Source organism: Plasmodium fragile (genome assembly GCF_000956335.1).
Source record: "Plasmodium fragile strain nilgiri unplaced genomic scaffold supercont1.21, whole genome shotgun sequence".
Lineage (NCBI taxonomy): Eukaryota > Apicomplexa > Aconoidasida > Haemosporida > Plasmodiidae > Plasmodium > Plasmodium fragile.
The window spans coordinates 195,091-218,571 of NW_012192601.1; the positions used below are offsets into that span (position 1 = coordinate 195,091).

The window sequence follows — 23,481 nt, forward strand, 5'->3', positions numbered from 1 at the left end:
CAAACTGTATACACACTCACGAAATATTTTTAAAAATTTGTAAAAAAGTAAGAAAAATTACGCGATAGTATGCTTATGCACATGTGCCAAAAATGCGCAAAACTGCAAATGAGCTCCAAGCCGATCACAACATACCTGTACGTGTGTAGTCAACATTTGCCGGGAAATTGCGCTAAGGTGATGCAACTAGGTGAAAATTAATACACACCTGAACAAAGGCAAGCGCGCGTGCATAAGGAAGGAATAAGCGAGCCACCCGGATAAAGGAATGTAAATGTACATACTGCCATACACGCGGATGTGATCGCACATGCATGCAATGCGTTGTAAGGTCACTCCCCCGTGCTCTGTACAATTTTCTTTTCCTTTTGTGAATGTGCCAGCGTGTAAATGCGCCTTCCATCAAGGGGTGCACCAAATTACGCCTGCACTGTACATACAGTATAATTTTGAAAAATGTCCAAACGAAAATTTTCCGCCTTCGTATGCTTTTCAATAAAAGGGCCAAAGGGGCGCATCCGCACGGGGATGGTACCTTCACAGGGCATACTTTTTTCCCCGTTGCGCATTTAAGAAAAAATATTCTGTCCCATTTGAGGTGCTTTCCTGCCCAGTGGTCCATACGGCCAAATGCGCGAACAAGTGTGCAACTATGTGCAGATTTGCGCAGAAATGTGTACGTACACCCACGCGCGCATGTGCAACTATATATTTGGGCGAGCCCCAGCAACGCCATGTGGCCTGGGCACACTTGCATCCGTTACTCAAATCATTAATCAGACTCATCAAAAGGGCTAGTAGTTATCTTCGTAAAACAAATTGTTCTACGTCTCACAACAGGTCAACCAAAGGCGTTCAAACATGAAGATCACAAATGGGGGAAAATGGAAAGGGAGCAAAATGCGAGGTACATTTACAATAAGCACAAAGGATTCAAATGTACAGAACACACAAGACGAGCAAAATAAATGGGAAAAAAAAAAAAAAAAAAAAAAAAGGGACGAAAAGAAAAGGGGGAAAAAATAAAAAATTACCATGGACGATAATGCCCTAAATTGTTGTGGATGTAACGACAGGTCGCATCCTTCCATACAGTGAGCACCGCCGTCCGGGAAAATTTACACAGAGTATACGAATGGGTGGCGTATTTTATGTACGCACTTACTTTTCCCCCAGTAGACGCAACAATGGCCGTCCATGTGGTGGGTGTATGCATGCGTAGCTTCGCCCAAGGGGGGGTGGAAGCTGGGCTGGTGCAAGGGCAATAAGGCTGAAGATGTCACCAGGTGGGTCATGTGTGATCCTACCCAGACGACTCTGCGTCCATATCGCCGCATGAAGAAAAGCAGTGGCCGCTTGTCCATTACCTTGTTCGCCGTTCGCCTGTCTGCATTATATCTGCCCTAATTGAGTTCCTCATTTTTGTTCTTCCACTTTTCGCATATGGTGGTGCTGCCGCACATGGCCTTGCCCAAGTTTAGGCTGACATTGAGGAGTATCTTGGGGTTGTTAAAATTGCTCACAGCAGCAACAATTGAGGTGGCCATCTTCTTGGGGTTCTCACTTTCGAAAATTCCGGAACCTACAAAGACGCCATCCATTCCTAGCTGCATGCACATGGCGGCATCTGCCGGCGTGGCAACTCCTCCAGCTGCAAAATTGACAACGGGTAATTTCTTTAACTTTCTTGTAAGTAGGAGAAGGTCCAAAGGAGCATTAATCCTTTTAGCATAATTATAAACTTCGTTTTCACTTAATGCACAGAGGTAATTAATTTCATTCTTTACTGTCCTTATATGTTTTATAGCTTGAATTATATTTCCTGTTCCTGCTTCTCCCTTGGTCCTAATCATAGAAGCTCCTTCTGAAATCCGTCGAAGAGCTTCTCCCAAATTGGTGCATCCACATACAAATGGTGTCTTAAATTTATGCTTATCGATGTGGTTATGTTCATCAGCCATTGTTAAAACTTCACTTTCATCAATCATATCAATTTTAAGTTCTTCTAATATTTGTGCCTCCACAAAATGGCCTATGCGTACTTTGGCCAGTACATTAATGGAAACGCTTTTTTTTATTTCCTCCACTTTACTTGGATCAACACTCCTCGCTACACTCTCCTTGCTGCGAAGCTCGGAGGGGATATTTTCCAAAACCATTACTCCAATGGCACCAGCTTCCTCTGCTATTTTTGCCTGCTCTACGCTCTTCACGTCCATTATTACTCCTCCCTTAAGCATTTCACACCATCCATGTTTGAGCAAAATAGAATCGTTATCTTTATGATTTTCCATTCTTTTGGGGGGGTTTTGTATTCGACAGGGCAGCTTTTTTAATATGACTATGTGGGCCTTGTTTTTTTTTTTTTTTTTTTTTTGCACTAAGTGTAGGGCTTACCTCTATACTTTGTGCGTATTGACAGAAATGAGGGCTGTTTTACGAAAAGTCAAAATGTCTGTTCCGCGATGTTATTTTTTTTGCAGCAAGGAAACCTCTTTTTTTGCTTCCTTAGGGTTTGATTCTTCAACAGAGCAAATAAAACAGGTAGCACCGTTCTCCGTACAGAAATTATGAGAAGTGAATAAACCTGGAATGGTAACTTTTCTTTTTCTCTATTCTTTTTTAAATACAAATTGATCTCTGCATGTAACATTCGTAATTGCTTCTATGAAGATAAATTTGGAGAACATTTTCAACATAACCAACTGTGGAATGGGACTGTTTGTTTTTTTTTTTTTTTTTTTTTTTTGTTCTGTTTTCCAAGTGCATGCGATTTATACATAAACCTATGAGAAGCGGTTTTGTAATTTCCTACATGGAACTTTTCCCTCCCTAACTGGCAGCAGCGGTAGAAAACTATAGTGCAAAATAAATTTCCCCCAATAGGTAGCAATGTTCATTGTCCCTCGGTGCGTGAACGGTGATAACAAAAATTACTATGTCCGCGGGTGCGCATTTGTAGATCCACGAATTGGGGGCCCCCCAAAGAATACACCATCGGTGCGCACGGCTCCAGCGCAGCCATTTCACGCATTTCAAGCATGCGGTAATAATTAGTATTATATATTATGCAGCGCATGCCGTCATATACGTGGGAGCAGTATGCGTTAGTGTACGTTGGTGTGGCTATGCGGCGTGCTGTACCATACGTGCTTCACAAGGCTTAAGCGCATTTAAAGGGCTTTCTCGACGCACCCCGAAATACATAATTTTTGCCGCCCTTCACAGGATGAACCCCATATATATATATGCTGCCGCGTCACCCAATTTTTGACTTCAAAAAATGGGACAAAAATAGCAGCACCATTCTCCGCGTCACTTAATTTCTTACGCATAAAATGGTTCCTTTTTTTTCCTCGGAAAAGGGACAGAAGCAAAATGTATGCTTAAATGATAGCCGCGGTGCATGCAGAAAAATAAATAAAAAAAAAAAAAACAATCAAACGAACGAACAAACAAATAAATTAAATACATGGATGATAAATAAATTAGCTACCCAACTGATAAAACGAAGATAGGCCATCTGCGTTTCCTTCCCGTAAACGGATAAACTGCCATTTAATAGGGGACGAGGAAAAAATAAAAAACGTTACTTGGGGTAGCCACTAAAACGCATAGGCGCTGCTGACTTCTTGCTTGTGGCCCAAGGTGGACCACGACTATTTGTGGATTGGTGGGCGCTCCTTTTTTCCAATTACTGCCAACGCCGCAGACGATGCTACTGAAGAGCTAGCCAAAATGAAGAACAACTTTGCGAAAAGGAAGAACAAGTTGAAGAAGGACAACAATGCAGGGTTCTCCAATGGAGCAGGCCTGATAAAGGACAGGAAAGGAAAAATGCCACGGGCAGGGGGCCCAATGGGGAAGAAGAACAAGGGGGCAGGCCACCACCTGAAAGGGAAGAAGAAGCAGACCAAAGGGAACAGCGCAGAGGGGGGGAAGAAGACCAAAAGACCTTCTTACAAAGAAAGCGCTGGGAAAGGAATCCCTACACTAAAAACACAAAAACGAAAGGGCGATGAAAACAAAAGAGAACTTCTAAACGAAAAGTGCAAAAAAATTATGAACGACGAAAATTTGTCCAAGTCCAAAAAAAAAAAATTAATAAAAGAAAATAAAAAAAAAGTGATAGTAGAAAATTACGATTACTACAAAAAATTGAGAATCAAATTAAACGACTTATTACAGACAAAGGATAAGGACGAGAAAACGAGACAAATAAATCTGCTCTATGCCGAGTTAAAAAAGATACAGCTAGCCAATTTTGCACGCACCAATTTGGGATACCACATTATCTCCTCCCTGATAATCAATGGATCAGAGGAGGTACAAAACAAATTGTGGACAAATCTATATGAACATATGAGAGATATCAGCACGTTCAATTTTACGTCCATCGTCTTCCAGTGTTTTTACAAACATGCCAAAGGTGAACAGATAAGAAAAGACATTCACCAGTGGTTGTTAAAAAACCCGAAGACCTTTTTCAGCAAATTTGCTTCCAGATTGTGGAATACCGTTTTTCAAAAACTGAAAGCAGGCATGAGAACAAAAATTACAAACTATCTGATCGTGCCGAGTGGAAAGAGCCAAAATGAAAAGCTTGCGAACGGGATAAAAAATATAACCCTTGATATATTAAAAAAAGACACCAAAGAAATGTTCGAAACTTTTAATGAAGACAATAAAATGCTAATACGTAAGTACCTAATGGAGGTGGTAGAAATGCTTGTGGAGAAGGAGCTGTTGTACAACATCGTTTCTCACAATATTCTCCTAACAGCATCCAAAATTTTAAATGAAGAAGAGTTGGCGAATGTCATGGAGACCATCCACCAAGGGTGTGAATACCTCCTCTCGACCAACCTAGGAAACCAAGCACTAATATATCTCCTAGGTTACGCCACAAACAAACATAAAAAGAACCTAATAAAGGTATTAAAAAATGATATATGCGACTTGTGTAAAAATAGTGTGAACTTTTTGCTAATCATTAGATTGCTGAAAATTACAGATGACACAAAATTGCTAAATGATTTTGTGGTAAAAAAAATTGCAAATAATTTTGAAGATATTTTTAATGACTACTATGGATTTTATGTCGTCATGGAATTTTTCTACGATTTGAATCAGTCTAATCAGGATAAGTTTTTATACGTACAGTGGAAAGAGCTAGTTTACTCTAAGGCTCCAAAAAGTATCAAGGATGCTGACAGGAGAAAAAGTGAAATTATACAACCTGTTATGGAACAATTGCAAACCATCTTTCAAGATGTGCACAAATTAGCCCATTACATAAAAGACAAAAAGTATTTAATTATCATTTGTGAATTTTTGTCCCACTCGACAAATGAGCAAGTGATTAGAAGTGTTCTCAAAAATGTAATCACCCTGGTCGAAGAATTTATCCTTGCATGCAAGAATAAGGAAGATGTAAGTTCCAAGTACAATTGCAAAAATATGAACGATTTGATCTTCAAGATATTTGCCAAGTGTGGAAATGGAACTACAACTCTGCCGGAGGTCCCCCTAGATGAGGACACCCCCTTTTATCAGTGCCTTTCCAATGTACTCCTCCCTCATTTGGAAATCGTCATTAAATCTGAATTAATAAAGACGGTTAACAATTTGATTCGTTTCCTCAAGGACAATGACGCATCCGAGTTTGAAAGGGTTCTCGCCAGAGCCAGGGAGGCGGACAATGAGCAAATTTACCAGGAACTGAAGGATACGCTCCCCAAGCTTACCCACTTTGACACCTACCTCGAGTTCGTCCGAGGTGCCATGGTGCCGCACCATGAAAACAGCGACTAACTTTTTTTTTCCAATCGCTAAAGATGCTCGAACGTGCTACACAAACGTTCCGCATATACAGTTAGGAGGTGGAAAAAAAAGGAAAAATTCAAGTTTGCAATTTTTTGTCGTTCCCGCATACGCTGCGTAGAACACATCATGTCAAATCACACCAACACTGTGCAATTTCGCCAAAAGCGAATTCCTCCCAAAGTACATGTCGAACTGGTGAATGTGCCGTGATTATGGAAGAGGCCTCTTGCCTGTCCGACATACTTTTGCGGCACATTCCACAAGTATCAAATGTTCTCTTGTTTTAATGACTCCATTTTTACGAACAAACGAACTAACAAGCACACCATTTGTATCCACGTTGTGTGGCACTGCCTGCAGCGCACACTTTAAAATATGTTGTAACAATGGCCACAACAGTGGTGTAATTAATCGTCGTTGCCCATCGTGCAAATTAAACGCTGCCCCAAGTGTGGCACCACAAAATGCAGTTTTTTCTCACCCGTTGAGGGTATTTCAAATTGACTTCCGTAATCTCTTTGTATCACAGTAATGGTAACAAAAAAGGAAAAAGGGAACACGTCAAGAACGTTCAAAACAGGTATGCCATTGCCCGAACATATGTAATGGAAAATAGGAGCTAACCAAAGTGCACACATAAAAAAGCTCAGCTAGCTAAAATGCATTATCGTCAAAAAAAAAAAAAAAAAAAAAAAAAAAGAATTCCAAGGCGCAATTCCCCCTTCGGCATTTCAATGTGTGCAAATGTTCCCAACATTTTAAAACAAGCCATGTTAAAGAGCAACGCAAACGAAAATGCAAACGCAGAGAGGAAGGTTATCATCCATGTGGTCTTTTGTCCTTTCAGGTAAATTTATCCACAAACAATTCTTCTCTTTGCGTTCTCACTTGTTTCCTTCCTTTCTATGTTAATATGAACACGTAAATTTGTGGTCATCTGACACCGTCAACAGCACACCTGTGCGTTCCGGAACAACGGTTTGCTGCGCCGTTTTTACAACGTACCAAACTTAAGTCTACATTAAAAATAAAAAAAAAAAGAATTCGAGCATGCCTGTTAAAATACCTTCTTGGAGCAGTAGAACGTGGGGTATTCCCCAAAAAAAAAGAACTGTGTGGCCATTTTTTTTTTTTTTTTCCTTTTTGCCACCATTAAGCAAGTTTTTAGCTGAGTCCTGCTATGCTATGAAGGAATGTTCCTTTCTCCCAACCATGACATTTATTTTTTTCTTTTTTGAACATTTCCAAACTTGGCGATTTTCCAGGTTGGTTAGTGAAATCATTGAATTTGGCTGCACGCATATGAGGACACCTTTCGGCAGAATACTCCGCTTTGCCATTTACTGTACATGGGAGCGCATAACGAATGGAAATCAGTCCACAGGTAGTCTTCTCATGTGTGCCCCATCATGTGTTAAAGTGTTGTCAAACGGTAAAGTTTTTTTTTTTTGTTTTTTTTAAAATGTCTCATATGGTACATTCACAGAGGAGGCAAAGTCAATGTTGCCAATATTGGTAAGTGTAACTAAGGACATAGTAACATGCACAATGTGCCGCATAGGAAGAGCAATCATGCATGAAGAGTTAGACAGTACCTGTTTTTGTAGAATTAATAGGAAGGATAAAAACAAAAGCGTGCTCGTTCTTTACTCAGCAATGCATATATTTTTTACAAAATGGGAACAAAATTAATCTTGCTGTGGCTTTTTTTTTTTTTTTTTTTGGTGATGAAAATAATGCGCGAGTTGTAAGTACACAACATGGTGGTCCCTTAGACTCGTTCCTCAGTTTTATTTCCTTGGTGTTTTTGGCGTCTCACGGGTTGTTCACATGGGTTTACCCGCTTTGCGTACCTCGTCTTGTTAGGTCTTTTTCCCCGCCATTTTTACCTTCCTTTTATTTTATTTTTTTTTTTTCTGTACAAGAAAACCTGTGCAGGTAAATGTGCACACAAAAAACGGTCGAATTGAAGTTCAAAAAAAAAAAAAAAAACAAACAAGCAACAAAGGAAATAAAAACATGAGTTAACTACTTGGCCATATAGACATGGCAAGACGCGAAAGAGTTTCTCATGTTATGGATCGGTATGCATGAACTTTAACATTTTAACATCGCGTGAATATAATTTCTACACGAAAGTTGTCACTTTTTTTTGTTTTCTACACATTTATCGAACTTTTGTCTTTAATTTTTAAGGAAAAACCATCATTGTTTTCCTCCCCCGGTGGTGATACACTAATAATCAATCGCACACTGTAGGGAAGCGTACAATTTCTCAGCAGCCCAACGGATGTAGCATATTTGTAATTCTTGTCAATTATATCCCTTCTTTTGTAAAATAATTCGAGCTCGAGTAGCAGCTACTAATAGGTAGGAGAAGACACCCCACGTCCTTGGGTATCTGCAGCGAATTAAGAACAGGTGCATTGTGATGCCCACGAACGTGCACACAGATGGAGGAGTGGCTACAGAACGGCTTAACAACTTAGAGGAGTTTATTTGATCTAGCGGAAAAAAAAAAAAAAAAAAAAAAAAGCATAAAAAATTTTAAAGCTCCATGTTTTGTGCCACATTTGTGTAAGTTCTTGTCTACATGTTTGCCTTCCCCCCCTATTGCGCTCAGATTATTTGCACTGCACCCAACACATTGTGGAACGTTTTCCTCTTCTGCAAGTTAACTCAGAAGGTAGGTAGCACTCATAGTAAGTATCCATTTGTTCATGCAAAATTTGGGGGCAATCCCCCCCCCCCATTATAGATGACAAAAAAGGCACAGCAATAAAATGAACACTTAATTCACTTCCCCACAGACGAATCCCAATTTTCGAAAGAACGGAACATTATGGAGCGAAAACAATGCGCGCTTTTTTTTAGCGACTGTTGCAAAGAAAGGAATGACGCGCCCCCAGAAAGCAAACATGAGGCGAGTGAACAGGATGAGATGTACTACGAAGGAGAACCCCATCAAGTGTACGAACAGGGGGAAGGAAGACCAGTTATAAATGTAAAAGGAGACCAGCCAGTATTTAACATACCAGTTTATCAAGACAAGTATATCAGAGACAAAATAATTGAAACGAAGAAATATGAAGTCCAAGATGTCGTACAGCCAAAACATTACACACAAGAAACTAAGCATGATGTACCCACAGTTGAGTTACTATTTAAAGAAAGAAAAGTTAATATACCTCAAGAAAAAATGCAAGAAAAAACAGTGGAAGTTGATATGCCCATAGGATATACCCCTATATTTTCTCCCATTTGGGATGTCCGAGAGATACCTAGGGTTATACCAAAATATCAAGGAGAGCAAAAAGTAATTCAAGTGGAAGTGCCTCAAATTAAATACATAGACAAATATGTGGAAAAAGAAATTATCGTTGATGTAAAAGAAAAAATAATTCCAAAAATTACTGAAGTGGAGAAACAGGTTGATATTGTAAAATATGAATGGAAGGAAAAATATCAGGACGTCCCTGTTTGTAAATATGTTCCTAAAATAGACATCGAGTTGGATTGTCCACCACCCCTCATTGTCCCTTACCCGGAGGTCCACTTTCAAAACATGTCTGAGATTGTGAACCCTAACCAGAGAGCTGCAGACATCCCCCCCGAGATACTCCTCAGGAACAGCTCCTTCTACAAAGATGGGTATGAAAACGCAGAGGGGGTATATGGGGAGGAAGAGAAGAAGGAGAAGAGGAAGAATGAGGGCTACAGCTTTGTTGCAGATCATGCCTTCCAGAATAATGGCTACAACGGAGACTATGAACGAGGCCCATACGCGAGCACATCGAACATGCACGTGGACGCCTTGGTGAAAAAGTCCCTCATGGATGTCGCCAGACTCACTTCACAAAATTGCAAAGGAGAAACACAGCGAAGGGTGTCTCAACCGCTAACCCAAATGGAACTCAAAAAGAAAAAAAAAAATAACAAATGGCCCTTTTGCAATTTTACCAACTGTAAACAAGTGGAAGAAAAAAAACATTTGGAAGACTACGACCCCAAGACTGGTTACCCCCTATCCATGCCTAAAGACTTTGCAGCATTTTTTGAAAAAGATTTGAATACGGTTAAAAAGCAAATGGGACAATATACAGATGCCAAGTCCACCCAATCTAGTAACCTCATGGAGAAGAGTCCTGTCAACCCTACTATAGAATATCTGGGGAAAATTGACAAACCCCCAATTGATGGAGGAAAACTTGATTCTATCTCTTTTAAGTTGCATGCTATTGAAGTGCATCAGTTCATTCCTGTGCCAAGTCTTGCCAAGCCTCAATTTTTGGACCTAGTGCCACCTGAACAAGTTCAGAATAATGATATTTCGTCTCTTCAAAATGTGTTTGGGCAAGTGCCCGAGGGATGGGTAGACCCCAACATCACCGGGTTCATTGCGCCTATGATGTACGACGTGTTGCAGGGGAATGTCCAGCCTCAGAGTCCTTTATTTAACAAACTCAGCATGGTGAAGGACGAGAGGGGAGTCTCCTACCCTTCTGTGCGTGCCACGCGAGAGAGAGACAACACCGGTGGGATAAACAAACGTGGCATGAGTTTGCAAGGCGACGAAGCAGGGGAACCCCTCCCAAGCGCCGATCAATACGAGCAAATGCACATGGCGAATACGCATGGGTCCACGAACAGCTTCGTCCACTACAATACCAATTCCTCCCTCAACTACACCAATGAGAATGACGAATCGTATGAAACAGTGATGAACTGAGCTGTTGCCAAGTGTGCGCCTCTTGTGGTTCACAGTGATGTTGTAGGGAATGTCGCGTGGACATTGCAGCAGAAATTCGTGCACTATTGCGGCTTTCCCCCAATGAGGAAAAGAAAAAAACACGCAATCGTTTCCTATCGTTTGATTTGCCTCCTTTTTGTGCAAATTCTGAACAGCACCTCCTGGTCAGAGAAATGTCGCTTTTGCGTCTACGCCGTTGGCACATTAACCCCGCACAACGTATTGTGTCATGTCGCTTTGTCATAATATACGTGTGTATAAAGTACCCTCAAATGTGCACAGATGGGGACTCATAGCACGAGGTCTTTGTTTTTTTTTTTTTTTGCGTCCTTCTTCTTGTACGCTATATAAAATGAATAAATATTTCGTTCATTCTATTCGCCCGTCCTGTCTCCCGTAAGTCAGATATCAATTGCAATTTTTTTTTTTGACAATTTTGTTGTTCCTTGTTTTCCCACTTTGTGTTGCTTCTTAAAGTTGTGTTTGTGCTGAGGTTCCCTCTTCCCCCGTTTCGCGTTAGCCGTGTGCTGGGCCCTACACGTGCATATGCATGCACGCATGCGTCCGTACTCTGGCTGACGGCGCTTTCTGGCTGTGAAATGTTTGCCTGACCCTGGGCAGCCCTTTTCAAACGCTACAAATTTGGAAAAAAAAAAAATATATATAATGCGAGGTCATTTGGGACAGCACGGCGTAATCGGCGAGCAGTCGTGCATGTGATTTTATTTCCCCCTCTTGACAACGAAATGGTACTATATAAATAAGTCACCATTTAGTAGCCCCGTCCCCTCATCCATAACGCGTAACATTGAAGAAGGGGACATACAAAACCAGTAGGTGTTCTTACATATTGTAGTGTTCCCATGTGTGACGTTTCTACTAAGGTTTTATACTTTTCCCTTTTTTTTTTTTTTTTTTTTGCAAAGATATACAACGGGCGGGTATGTGACTCACTTTTATAGTGTGGAAAAAAGGGGAAGATGCAAAAATTGAGTTCGATTAATATTTCTTTTACGTGAAAAAGGTTGCATAGTGGTGAGGCGAAGCACTTCTCATCATGTGCAGGGTGTATGGTTTGCCATGTTACACTTTGTTTGCACGTGAGAAAGGCCTCCAATTATGGGCAAAGGGAGGAAAGAAATGCAGCCGTGTGCAGGTGGAGCTGACGGCGTAGAAAGAGATTCTCTTGCCCTGTGATAGACGACTACGCCACCTCCACAGAGTGGACACACAAAACCTATTTTATATACAATGTATGTGGACCTGAATTTGAAATTTTCATCAGTGAGCAAAGCAAAGGCACAGATAGCCAAGGCGCTTAACGTAGGGTTCAGCATGGTAGCAGTGAGTGTACAATATGAGGCAGAGAATAAAGCCATTTTATCTGAATCTTTTAATGTAGTAAATTGTTTAGTGTGTAATAAAAAAGGTTTGGAGAAAACAAATGGAAAGAGCTGTTCTGGAAATTATTTTGTTGACCGACTTGATGAGGAAGAAGAACTAGGTGAACAACTGGTCCAGATAAGTTGTAACCCTGAGTGGAACTACATTTTAGTAAATCGACCCAACACATTCAGCATTAAAAATGTATGTGATGATTTTATAATGCATGGGGATGACCAAGTGCCGACGACGGAAGACCTGGACAAATTAGCCAACCACATAATGCATACCAGCTGTATACCCAGTACACATCAGAGTGTCATTCTCACAAACAGTACAAACACCTATGTACTGAAGAGACTGAATATAAAATATGAAGACGCAGTGAACATGGAAAACTACAGCAAGTTTATAACAACTAACCACTTGGACATTGTTGCCATTGAGGTTAGCTCGCTAGATGAAATAAATAGTGTCGCCATGAAATTTGATTGTGACATAATATTTTTCAACATGAATAAATCCTTTGCACAAATGAAAAAATCTGATGTACAGGGTGCACTAGATAAAGGGATTTTTTTTGAAATTTCTTCTCTTACCCATGGAAGTGAAGACTCCCATTATTATCACTTAGCTTTAAATATTTGTAGCCTGTTCTCGGTAGTCCCCTTTAGCAGAATCATTGTTTCCTCAGGGGCGTTCACAGAAACGGAGATCATAGAACCGCTAAATTTGCTGCGACTCTTGTTTAACTTTCACAAAATTTCCTACAAGGACCTACTCGGGTGCATCACCACCGCGCCCATTGCCTGTGTGCAGCGGGCCTCCGTGCGCAAGTCACGCAACACGGCTGTGTTTCAGAGGTAGCGCAAAAGATCGCGGCAAAAAAAAAAAGAACAGCAGGTGTTTCTTTGTTACCTTAAAATGGTTTTGCCCGTCGAGGGGCAGGATTCCATTTTACCATAAAACAAATGGGCATCAGTTTAGGTCCCCCCCACTGGACTGGCAACAGGATTTTTTTTTTTTTTTTTAAAACCACCATAATTTGTTTTTTTTTCAACGTACAACTTAGCTATTTTATGTGTGCCCCCTTCTCACGCATATACAAGTAGACATTTCTTTATGTTTGCCCAAAGGTGCATCTGCCGCATGGGGACAAAACGTCATCTCACAAGGGGTCCAAAAAAAAAAAGGGGAAACACTCCCGACCAAATCGGAAAAGAGCGTCAAAATGTTTACGCGTCCGCGTTTAGCAGCGGAATGGTAACTTCGCGAATCTGTTACGCGGGCAGAGGAGGTAGCGAAGGAAGTGTTTTTTTTACAACGCGAAAGAATTAAGCGAAATATACTGATGGAGACAAAGTTTACTTTGGCAGAGTGGCTAAATTGAAAAAAAAAAAAAAAATAGATGCATTTTGTTCTTTTTAAATAAAAAATTATTACATATTTTTTGTATACGTTAAAAAAAAATTATTAACTTATTTAAAATATTTCATATGTGCAAAAATAATTTTTTAAAAAATCGACAGCTGCAGGATTCGAACCTGCGCAAGCAAAGCTCATTGGATTTCAAGTCCAACCCCTTAACCACTCGGGCAAACTGTCATAATAGATGTAATCGTCGCCTCCAGGGTATTTGCCCATTAGGTAGCCTTACTTCCCACCCAATGTTCACTTATTTTGAGGTTTGCTCCATACTTTTCATTAGTTCGGCATTTTTCACATTTCTCCCATTTTTTTTCCTCCTAACCTTCGTAACTGTGCACAAATAGAGGCGTCAACTGGTTGACAAAGTCCCTCCTGACAATGCAGCGGAAAGAATATATATGTACACGCCCTGCAGGCGTAAGGGCAAGTGCACCGTGGAAAAAGGCATGGCCTCCGCCTTCGCAAGTGACACTATATCCGGTGTAACCTGGTTTTGGCCTCACTTGGATTAAAATTTTTTTTTTTTTTTTTAAGTTGCTTGGTGAGGCGAATCGATCGTCCTTTATGTGTCGCCTTTTCCTACGGAAGCGGCTGAAGCAAACACACGAAAGGGAAGAAGCACATTAGCGTATTTTTTACGGTAAAGAGCATATCTTGGCGCAAGGAAACAACAACACCACGCATCAGCAGCAGCGGGAGACGCACACCAGGGGTGACCACATAATCGCGGTCTGCATGGAAAGTAAACGCATACCCTGCAGGATGAGTGACCAAAGGGTGAACATATACCGAGTGCACAAGGGCACATCGAATGGCGTGTGAAACTGCGCACTCTACACATCGTTACCGTTGCAAAAAATCACGCGAGTTTCTTTAAAAAAGCTCTCATGCGCAGTATACCAGATAAGTGAATAAAAAATTGTGCATGCGAAAATATGTGGAGGGGGAAAACAACATTTCCTGAACTTCCCTCACACATAAGAAGTTGTAATAATCCTCCTCATTTGTAACAGTTTGCTACCCACCCCGTGGACGCATCCCACCACAGTATGAGAAACTTCATCGCGGACAACCTCATCCGCTGTACACTGTTGACGCGAACGTGGAGGGGCGGAGTGCACAGGAGGGGTAACTTGTCCACTTTGGGGGGCAAAAAGTATGTAGATCGACTGGTGAGCTACGAAGAGGGGAACTGTCCCCCAAAGGAGAAGCAGAATGAGGGAGACAAGTTCAGTGTAGATGGAACAAATGGGCACAGCACAGCTCTTTACGACGCGCACAAAGACCGTCACGATGCGACGTCAGATGCGACGGCAGATGTCGCGTCCGAGTCCGTACACGTGAGAAAGCAGAAAGACTTCCTTCAAAAAATTGATGAGGATGATTGCTCCCAGCAGGAGCATAGCACTGTGAGAATATTCAAACAAAGGGATGCAGAAGCTGATTCAGATTTTCTCCCCTGCAATGACAAATACAATAAGCTTGTTAAAAGGTACAACGAGCAAAAGGGATTAGCAAAGGGAGGGTCTAAGACGAAGAAAAGTTTACGCTTTGGACAAACTGCCTTACCATTGCAAGATGAGGAAAAAAGTCTGTGGGAAATTTTGAAGGAGAAGGAAGATTACTTAAGGAACAAAAAGAAAATGAAGAATTATCAAAAGGAGCTGGATTACAAAATGGACAGAGAGTATCAGAAGGTTAAGAAAGAGGACCAGTATATGAACTCTGCTCGGGATGGTGCAAGTAGCGCGGGGCATAATAAGGGCCAGCGTAGAGGTGCTGTGTCCGACAAAGTTTCCTCTCCACATGATGACATCGACCAGTTCTTGTCAGGTGATGAGACGTACACAAATGAAATAAAGTCGTATGACGAAATTTACACCGAGTCACCCCTGCACAGGGGAGAAGTGAAAGGGAGCGGTGCGACGGACAAAGGGGACCACAACATTGTTGCCCAAGAAGAGGAAGCGGTTAAGGAGGACACGAACGAGTTGAATATAAACAAACTGATACATGAGGATCTGACGGAGAGCGCCCTTTCTTGTGACCTGAACGTGCGCTACGCTGAACTGAGGAGGAAGAAGATGGTCAGTGAATTTTTGGTGGACGACTTGGAGGAGAAGGGCGAGGCGGATTCAGCGGCTTCTGCGAAGGACTCCCTTTTTGTGAATGAGGTGGAAGACATCACGGCGAGGAGGTGCATTGGGGAGATAACGAAAGGGAGCGGCTACCAAATGGTGGACAACCAACAGACAGAAGACGCATGTATAGGTCAACGTGGCAACCAAGTGGAGAAGCAACCCCACCGCAGCGAAAGCATTGTCGAAGTGACCCCTGCAGATAATGTGCAGCAGCTGAGCGGACACAGCCTAAGCACCATCATTGACGGTAATATAGACAATCTGATAATTCAAAGGGAAATCAAAAAGGAGAAAACAGCCATGGGGATACTGACCGTCCTGTACAATAACCTGAACACCTGCGACAACATAAACCTCAGCAGCGCGATTATGAAAATGTCCAAGTTAATGGACTCCTATCAGAGGGGGAGCATCACGAAGAACTACATGTACCTTAATGTGATGAAAAGGATAAATGACAAGTTGGGGCGTTTTGACATATCGAATTTGGCACAAATATTCTATGCCTTTGTGAAGATAGAGCATTTTCCATACTTTTTCAACGACGTAATAAATTACATGAGTGTGAAATTGAAGGATGCTGAACCGAAGCACGTGTGCAGTATTTTGTATACCCTTAGTAATATCCTGGTGGAGACAAACGAGAGTCGTATTTTCAAAATGAAGGTTATCGACATGGTGAAGTCACACATGTTAGTGACATCCACAAGTCTGCACTTGAACGATGTAATATCGTTATTGACTTCTCTTTCAAAATTGAAATACAAAGATGTGAACACCTACTATGAATTGTCCAAGCGGATTGAAGAAAACGTGGACCAGCTGAACATGAGAAATGTGAGCAATATTTTATGGGCCTTTAGTCATATTAATTATACTTCCAAGTTGGTGAAGAAGTTAAAAAAAATTGTGGAGAGAGATATACACAAAGCTGATCACCTTGATTTGGTAAACATAGTTTACTCATTAACAAAATTAAACGAATATGATGAGTACCTCTACATGGATATTTTTTACAATGCTATTAATGTGTACTTACACCACATGAGTGTGAAGAATCTGTGTATCATCTTGTGGTCCTATACTTATGTAAACGCACACAAACCGGATCTCTACATTAGTATACTTACAAAGCTTAATGAAAATGTGAAACAAATTACCACAAAAGATATTGTTTCAATTTTGACCTGCCTCAGTAGAATACAGTTCAGTTATAAATACAAACATCTTTTTTCCTTTTTGAAGAATAAAGTGGTGAAAAATTTGTATGCCTTTTCTCCTTTACAAATTACCAATGTGATGTACCATTCATCCTTCCTCGAAATATATGACCATAAATTTTATTACCTCCTTGTTCAGCAGATTTATCAAATTAGACATTTGCTTTATTTAGAAAATTTGGTTCTCATTTTGTATGCACTCAAAAATGTGTGTTATCTGAATGTACACCATGTGGATGTCTTTCGCTTAATTGCACACATCCTGCAGAATGTTAAGAAGAAATATAAGTTACTATGTGGAGAGGACTGCGTCAATATCATGCTCATTATTAATGATTTGGCCAAATATACCCAGCAAGGATATCTTGTTTGTGCCTCGCCCCCACCAGGGAGTACAGCAACAGAGTTGTCGTCACCAATGTTGGGTCCCTCCTCTTCTATTTCCCACTCAGCAGGAGAAATGTCCTCATCAAATCACTACATAGACATATTTGATGATAATGTAAATTTGACCGAGTTGCCTCCTTCCCTTATGAGCAACAATGAGGAAGAAGTGTACCTCCCACATATTAATGACCTCCTATACGAACAAATAAAATTGCGTTTGCATAACTTTTGGCAGCTCAGCATTAAAGACGTTAACAACTTGTTAATCATCATGAGGGATAAACGCATGCACGATGATGTAATTTTAAATATGATAATGCGGCAAATTATTCCCATCCTGTCTAAGAGTACGAATATGGAATTCCTAATCTTTTTAAGCAACATTACGGCCAGTAGGTATATGAAGTTTGTGGCTCTCACACACATGTCCAGGAGACCCAAGCTCATTTCCCTCTTCAAAAAAAAAATCAACTCCATAACGAGTGGTATATTGAATAGCTACGAACAGGAAGAGGAGGGAGAATCGTTTGATTCTCCCCTGAACAGGGTAGACGGTAGTGACGCCCCCGAGCAGCGCCCCTTACTTACCATGAGGTGTGGGTCAATCGATGTGGATACTGTGCCCAGTTTAGGAGATGACTCAATTGTACAAGCGGGGGAAGCTGAAAACGGAATGACCTCAACAATGGCAAGTATGCCAACCGGCTACATATCGCGTAACCCCAGCACGGTGGTTGATCTCAACAGCTGCATTGCCCTCTGCTATGCCTGTTTCAATATACACTACGAAGACGATAACATACTTAAGTTATACGACTTAGTGGAACACATGATTGTGCAAGAGAAAAGGCCCATCTCCTCCTTCATGCTAATCAATTTCGTGTACATTTTGGCGCTCACAAATAATAAGATGAATCTGGTACGTAAACTGTCGCAGGAATATATGCACCACAGGTATGCAAGTGATCTGGAGAAGAGCTGCGACGGATGGGGATCACTACAGAACCCGTTAACCATACGTCAAGATGAACAAGACGAATGTGACCCCTCATCGATGAACCAATCTCTGAGTACCCCCCAACATCACAGCACAAAAACGTCCTTCAATTTGTTTTACGAAGAAAATGACAAATTACGCTCCTACCTCCAGAAGGGTGGCGAAGAGGCCTCCTTACTTCTTCTAAAATTGGCCTACGTCAATATTCTTATAAATACATATCATTACTTGTATCCTCTGCTGAGTGAAATTTGCAGCTACTCTGACGAGATATACACACATGAGTTTGTCATTCTCGCAAAACAAGTATGTTACCATGTCTACAATTTTGTGAATTTTTTCTCCAGAGATAAGGAGGCCAAGTATGTGTGGAATAAAGTGGCTCCAAATGTGTACATAAATGAAAATAACATTTACCTGGACCTGGACTACGAGGCATCGCCTGTTAACGTTAATATAACTGATGAGGAAAGGGACAGAAACGTGTTTGTACACAGGATCGAGCACACAGGACAGGCCAGCGCACCTGCTCCACAAAATCACAAAATAGCTAAATCGTTTGACAACAATTTGAAAATTGCCAAATTTTTTTACCACGTCTTAAATTATAACATGGATGATGTAAGCATCAGAAATGCCAACTCTGCCTCGTCCCGGGAGGAGAGGAAGAAGATCAAGATGTTCCACTTTGACCATGTCATATGTGACATTCTCAATTTTGTAAGTGCCCCGTTGTTGGACTTCCCCTGAGCCCGTGTTGCTGAGCGTGTGTATATGTCCACTCCGTGTGTATTCATTGTCCCGTCCTTTCCGCTCGTGCCACACGCATACCCATTTACACCCCTCCTCACAGCTGAACGTACAGTACAAGGGATCCTACACACATGAAAACATTTACAAAGTCTGCTGTTCCTTTCCATACGAAAGGCATTTAATTGATTTAATGTCATATGAGGTAAACGAGAATGAGGGAAGACGCCCTGTCATTGTGAGCACAATGCGACGTTTTTTCTTATCATGTATAGGAATGTCAGGGCTCTTTGGGGGATGCTCATATGTGGGGAAAGTATCAGTGTAAAGTGTAACTTTCTCCTAATGTGTCCCTTTGCCATTTTTTGTAATTTTTCCTGATTTTTTTATTTTTTTTATTTTCCCTACGTTCACCTTCTTAGGATGTCTTGTACCCATCGCACAGACCACTACTCTCCGCGGAGCTCCGTCAGAAGCAACTGGCCTTGAAGGGTAATGTCGGGATGCCTCCTTTTGGCACTTGACACATAAATAAAACAGCACACTCTAGCGCTTTGAGGTGTTTTTTTTTTGTTTTTTTTGTTACACCTACACTCAAATTTTACCATTGCGCTGCTTTTGTGCTGTTGCGTGTGCGACTCATTCGGTTTCCTTTTCCATTTTTGTTTCGCCCCTTGACCTCGCAGGCTGGACTGTGCACGCAATCAATTTTCGAGACCTGTACAACAGCGTAAAGGACAAAAACGTCATCTGCTACATATTCAGTATTGTGAAGAAGATAAAAAAAGATTTGAAAGAGTTGCCCGATGATGAGAAAAAACTGGAAGAAAAAAACTTCTGGGATAATTTGCAGTATGCCAACATGTAGCTGGCGTAGACGTATGCAACTTTTTTTTTTTTTTTTTTTTTTTTTTTTTTTTTTGGGTCGGGGGACATGCACACCTGCACACGTGAAATGTGCATGATGGTCACTGCACTCGGCTGGGCCTACTCTTTCGTACATTCCTACCTTCACGTGGTAGGATGCCAGTGAGCCAGATGAACGATAATGATGTAACATTTTGTTCGTTGACTTCTTTTTGGAAGACAAAGACGCAAATTTTTTTTAAGCTTTAAAAGTGTTCGTTTTGAAATATAAAAACACACCCTCTACACAAAAACCGCAATGTGGTAGAAACTGCAAGTGGTAATATTGCAAATAAAAGGAAAAGTGTCACTTTCGAGAGTTACATTTTTTGGAGAGGCAATCGATTGGCGCCGAATTTATGTGTTACTTATGCTAGGCGAAGTAGGGCCTGTCACGAAATACGAAGTAGGATGGCGTTGGCCAAAATTGATTCTGGTGATAGGCTGAACGACTAGCTAAAATGAATTTTTTTTTTTTTTTTTTTTTTTTTTACATGCTGTTCAGGCAAAAATAAAATGTGCAAAAATTCCTCCACATATTGGCATAAACGTGTATGCCATTTCGGTCCGTTTGAAAAATATGCATAACCCTTAATATGGGATCTCCAATTTGTTTCCTTTTTTCCAATTCGTTCATCATTAATATGGGAGAACAAAAAGGAACAATACAGGTAGGATACTACCACATAAACATTATGCAGAAAAGGGACGACTGAAATGTGACCCGCCAACAAAAAATTTACATACTAGGCAGAATAACACTTGTGTTATAAATAAAAAAATCACCTTACTTTTTCATGTAGAAATTGGCCAGTTATTAAAAAAAAATATATATGGCAATGTTGCAACAACGACAGGGGGACGCATCACATAAATATTTTGTGCGTATAAATGTGCTGTACATATGTATACGTAGAATATACACACATATAACATACACGTACGTACGTAATGCAATAAGTTGAACGTGGGAATTTACCCTACACTGTTGACATATTCGACACTTTGAAACCTTTCCTGGCAATACATTATTCCCTGCTTCGTTCTCGTGCGGATTTATAATCCTGCTAGAGGGTTAAAAATACAATTTTTATTTTATTTGTTACAGCTTTCCACATTTGTACGCATAGTTGCTAAATTGGGTACAAGCAGCTGCACCGCCCCTCTGGATTCTTTTTTTTTCTCCTATAAAAGGCATACGCAAAAAAAAAAAGTGGCTGCAATGTTTTCGTAAAATGACTTGTAAAAAACAGTTGCCCCACTCGCATATACATACGCATGGGTACGTGTTGCAATTATCTTTGCAATATAATTTGTACCTTTTGAGAACTGCAAAAAATGTAGCTGCAGGTTGAGGTGACGTGGGTCGAACACGGGCGGCGTTTTTTTTTTTAGTAAAATATGTATTCACCAACTCGTGCACTACACTGGCGTGTATGTAAACGCGCCCTTTTAAACGCAGGCCTGAGCGATAATCAGCATGCTAATAAAAACTCTTCCACCACGTTCGCTCTGCACTGCAAATATATTTCCAGTGCGATGTCCACGAGAATCCGTTCCAGCGTGATTGCAGGCCAATACGCGTTTTGCGTACCCCTTTTTTTTTTTTTTTTTTTTTGTTGCCTCCCCAGCCATTTAAGCAGTGCGCTCGGAATTAAAAAAAAAGCCACAGGGGGAAATAATTTAATAGTGTCATCTTTAAGCATTTTAAGAAATTAAAAACCCAAAGGAACCAACAATGCAGCAGCATGGATGTTATGTATACATACATATAAATAAAACACAGCCGTAACCATGGTTATGCGTGTACATATTATACGTACGTAAAGTATGTAGGTTACTTTTCCAACGCATCTCTCTCCTCCGTGAATCCATCCGTACCTTCAAAATACAGTGATCGGCTTGAACGAACCACAGCCTTTTTTTTTACTTTTGAGAATTTGAGTACTCCGCTACCGCTTGTTCTTTGTTTACTTTTTTCTACATTTGGTAAAAACTGTTCCTCGCCCCTACAACAACCCTTGCAAAAATAATTAATTTTATGTAGCAAAGGAAATCACACTGCATGTACCAATTCGTGTATAAATATTTTGTACCAGCATTAGTATATATATATAGCATTTGCATACCTGCTGTTATACCCTTGTGTATATCATTGTTGCATACCTTTTGTGTTTAGGCCCTTTTTTTGAATTTTACCTGTTTTATATTGTTTGTCCCCCTCCCCCCCAATAGCTAAAGGATTATTAAAAACACAGCGCTGACATTTCGTACCGTTCCTCCAAGTCAAGAATAGTTTGGGTAGCTAGTTAAATATAAGCACAGTGTTCGAATAAGTATAGGAACATATAAAAACGAATTTCTGTACTGCAGGCTTGACGCCCTGTTATACTATATAACCTGCCCTCCCCAAGCTACGCACCCAACTGTCGCCATCGCGAGGCAATACACATAACATAGAAGGAAATTTATACGAATTCAAAATGCATGACGATAGAGTAAACTCCAAAGATGAAATTTCATCGAGCTCCTCCTTTGAAGAAAATGACGAAAATAAAAATATTTTAAATCCACCAAACAGGACAAAGATGAGCAAGGGGGAAAGAAGAGCCAGGAAAATGCTCGTCAAACTTGGCTTAAAGGCAATCCCTAATGTGCACAAAGTCATTATAAAAAAGTCACAAAAAATGATTTTTGCCGTATCCAATGTGGAGGTGTACAAAGTCGACGGCACTGAATCGTACGTCATTTTTGGAGACGCCAAGACGGATGACATCACCAACTCGATCAACAGTAATACGCGAGCATATTATAAGCATATACATGTGTATACACTTTTGTTCTTTTTTTTTTTTTTTTGTAAACGTGCGTACGTGTTTATTGCCCCACTTGTTCGCTCCTACCTCGTGTGCACTCAACAGTATGGTCACGATGGGGGATGCCGCTTGTGTTGTCCGTCGCCTCATCTGGGGAGTAGGACAAATTGCACAACGTGCGTACGTGGGAGGTGTAGAGAGACGGATATATACTGTATAGTTACCCCTTCTTCATCCGTTACTTATATATTTTAGTATTATTTTATTTTTTTTTTTCTTCCCCCCCCAACAGGTCTCCTACCAGATAGCCTCCAGAAGGACGGTGACATGATGGACGAGCAGGAGGTAAATTTCGAGGCCCCCGAAAAAGCAAACGAAAAAGTTCAGGACTTAGACGAAGGTAAGCAAATGTCTTAACCCACTCTCTAGTTTGTCTCTATGCGTACAAACATTTTTGTGCGTCCCAAAAAACAAAACGATATGCATTTGCTGCGATGTACGCTGCCATATGGGCACGCGCTTTTGTACCCCATGCTCACATCTTGCGCCCACCCCCCATTTTCAGGAAAACCAGCGGACGTTTCGATGGACGACATTGAGTTAATTATGTCACAAACGAAATGCACGCGTGAAAGAGCAATAGAAGTGCTGAAGAAGAATAACAACGATTTGGTCGAGTCAATCATGGAGTTGAGCGGTTAGATGGTTAACCAGTCAAGCGGTTTAGCAGATCAGAAGTAGATCCAAACTAGGTGTATGAGCGTGTAGGTGTGTTACATACTCTTTGTGTGTATGTGCATACCACATGCCTTTTCTCACGTGAAGTACTTTTTTTTTTTGCCTCTTTCCACGAGCTCTCCTGAGCCCTCTTTTTAAT

General features: G+C 40.9%; 6 protein-coding genes and 1 non-coding gene across 7 annotated transcripts; 5 read left to right on the forward strand and 2 right to left on the reverse strand.

The window, feature by feature from the left end:
- Positions 1 to 1,403: 1,403 nt before the first annotated feature.
- On the reverse strand, positions 1,404 to 2,294 carry AK88_02235 (pyridoxal 5'-phosphate synthase, synthase subunit Pdx1; the record flags this gene model as incomplete). Its single annotated transcript, XM_012479867.1, has 1 exon — positions 1,404 to 2,294. The coding sequence occupies one exon, from the start codon at positions 2,292 to 2,294 to the stop codon at positions 1,404 to 1,406; it is 891 nt and encodes a 296-aa protein (XP_012335290.1).
- Positions 2,295 to 3,738: 1,444 nt separating this feature from the next.
- Positions 3,739 to 5,814, forward strand: AK88_02236 (uncharacterized protein; the record flags this gene model as incomplete). The annotated part of the gene is made up of 1 exon (XM_012479868.1): positions 3,739 to 5,814. One exon carries the CDS (start codon positions 3,739 to 3,741, stop codon positions 5,812 to 5,814), a length of 2,076 nt encoding a protein of 691 aa, XP_012335291.1.
- Positions 5,815 to 8,668: 2,854 nt separating this feature from the next.
- Positions 8,669 to 10,555, forward strand: AK88_02237 (uncharacterized protein; the record flags this gene model as incomplete). Its single annotated transcript, XM_012479869.1, has 1 exon — positions 8,669 to 10,555. One exon carries the CDS (start codon positions 8,669 to 8,671, stop codon positions 10,553 to 10,555), a length of 1,887 nt encoding a protein of 628 aa, XP_012335292.1.
- Positions 10,556 to 11,827: 1,272 nt separating this feature from the next.
- On the forward strand, positions 11,828 to 12,826 carry AK88_02238 (uncharacterized protein; the record flags this gene model as incomplete). Its single annotated transcript, XM_012479870.1, has 1 exon — positions 11,828 to 12,826. One exon carries the CDS (start codon positions 11,828 to 11,830, stop codon positions 12,824 to 12,826), a length of 999 nt encoding a protein of 332 aa, XP_012335293.1.
- Positions 12,827 to 13,482: 656 nt separating this feature from the next.
- AK88_02239 lies at positions 13,483 to 13,564 on the reverse strand. The gene has a single exon. It is a non-coding gene; the product is annotated as a tRNA-Ser (tRNA).
- An 872-nt stretch (positions 13,565 to 14,436) lies between these two features.
- On the forward strand, positions 14,437 to 19,750 carry AK88_02240 (uncharacterized protein; the record flags this gene model as incomplete). The annotated part of the gene is made up of 4 exons (XM_012479871.1): positions 14,437 to 18,852; positions 18,986 to 19,087; positions 19,305 to 19,374; positions 19,569 to 19,750. The coding sequence occupies 4 exons, from the start codon at positions 14,437 to 14,439 to the stop codon at positions 19,748 to 19,750; spliced, it is 4,770 nt and encodes a 1,589-aa protein (XP_012335294.1).
- A 2,521-nt stretch (positions 19,751 to 22,271) lies between these two features.
- Positions 22,272 to 23,306, forward strand: AK88_02241 (uncharacterized protein; the record flags this gene model as incomplete). Its single annotated transcript, XM_012479872.1, has 3 exons — positions 22,272 to 22,581; positions 22,897 to 23,004; positions 23,170 to 23,306. The coding sequence occupies 3 exons, from the start codon at positions 22,272 to 22,274 to the stop codon at positions 23,304 to 23,306; spliced, it is 555 nt and encodes a 184-aa protein (XP_012335295.1).
- Positions 23,307 to 23,481: the final 175 nt, after the last annotated feature.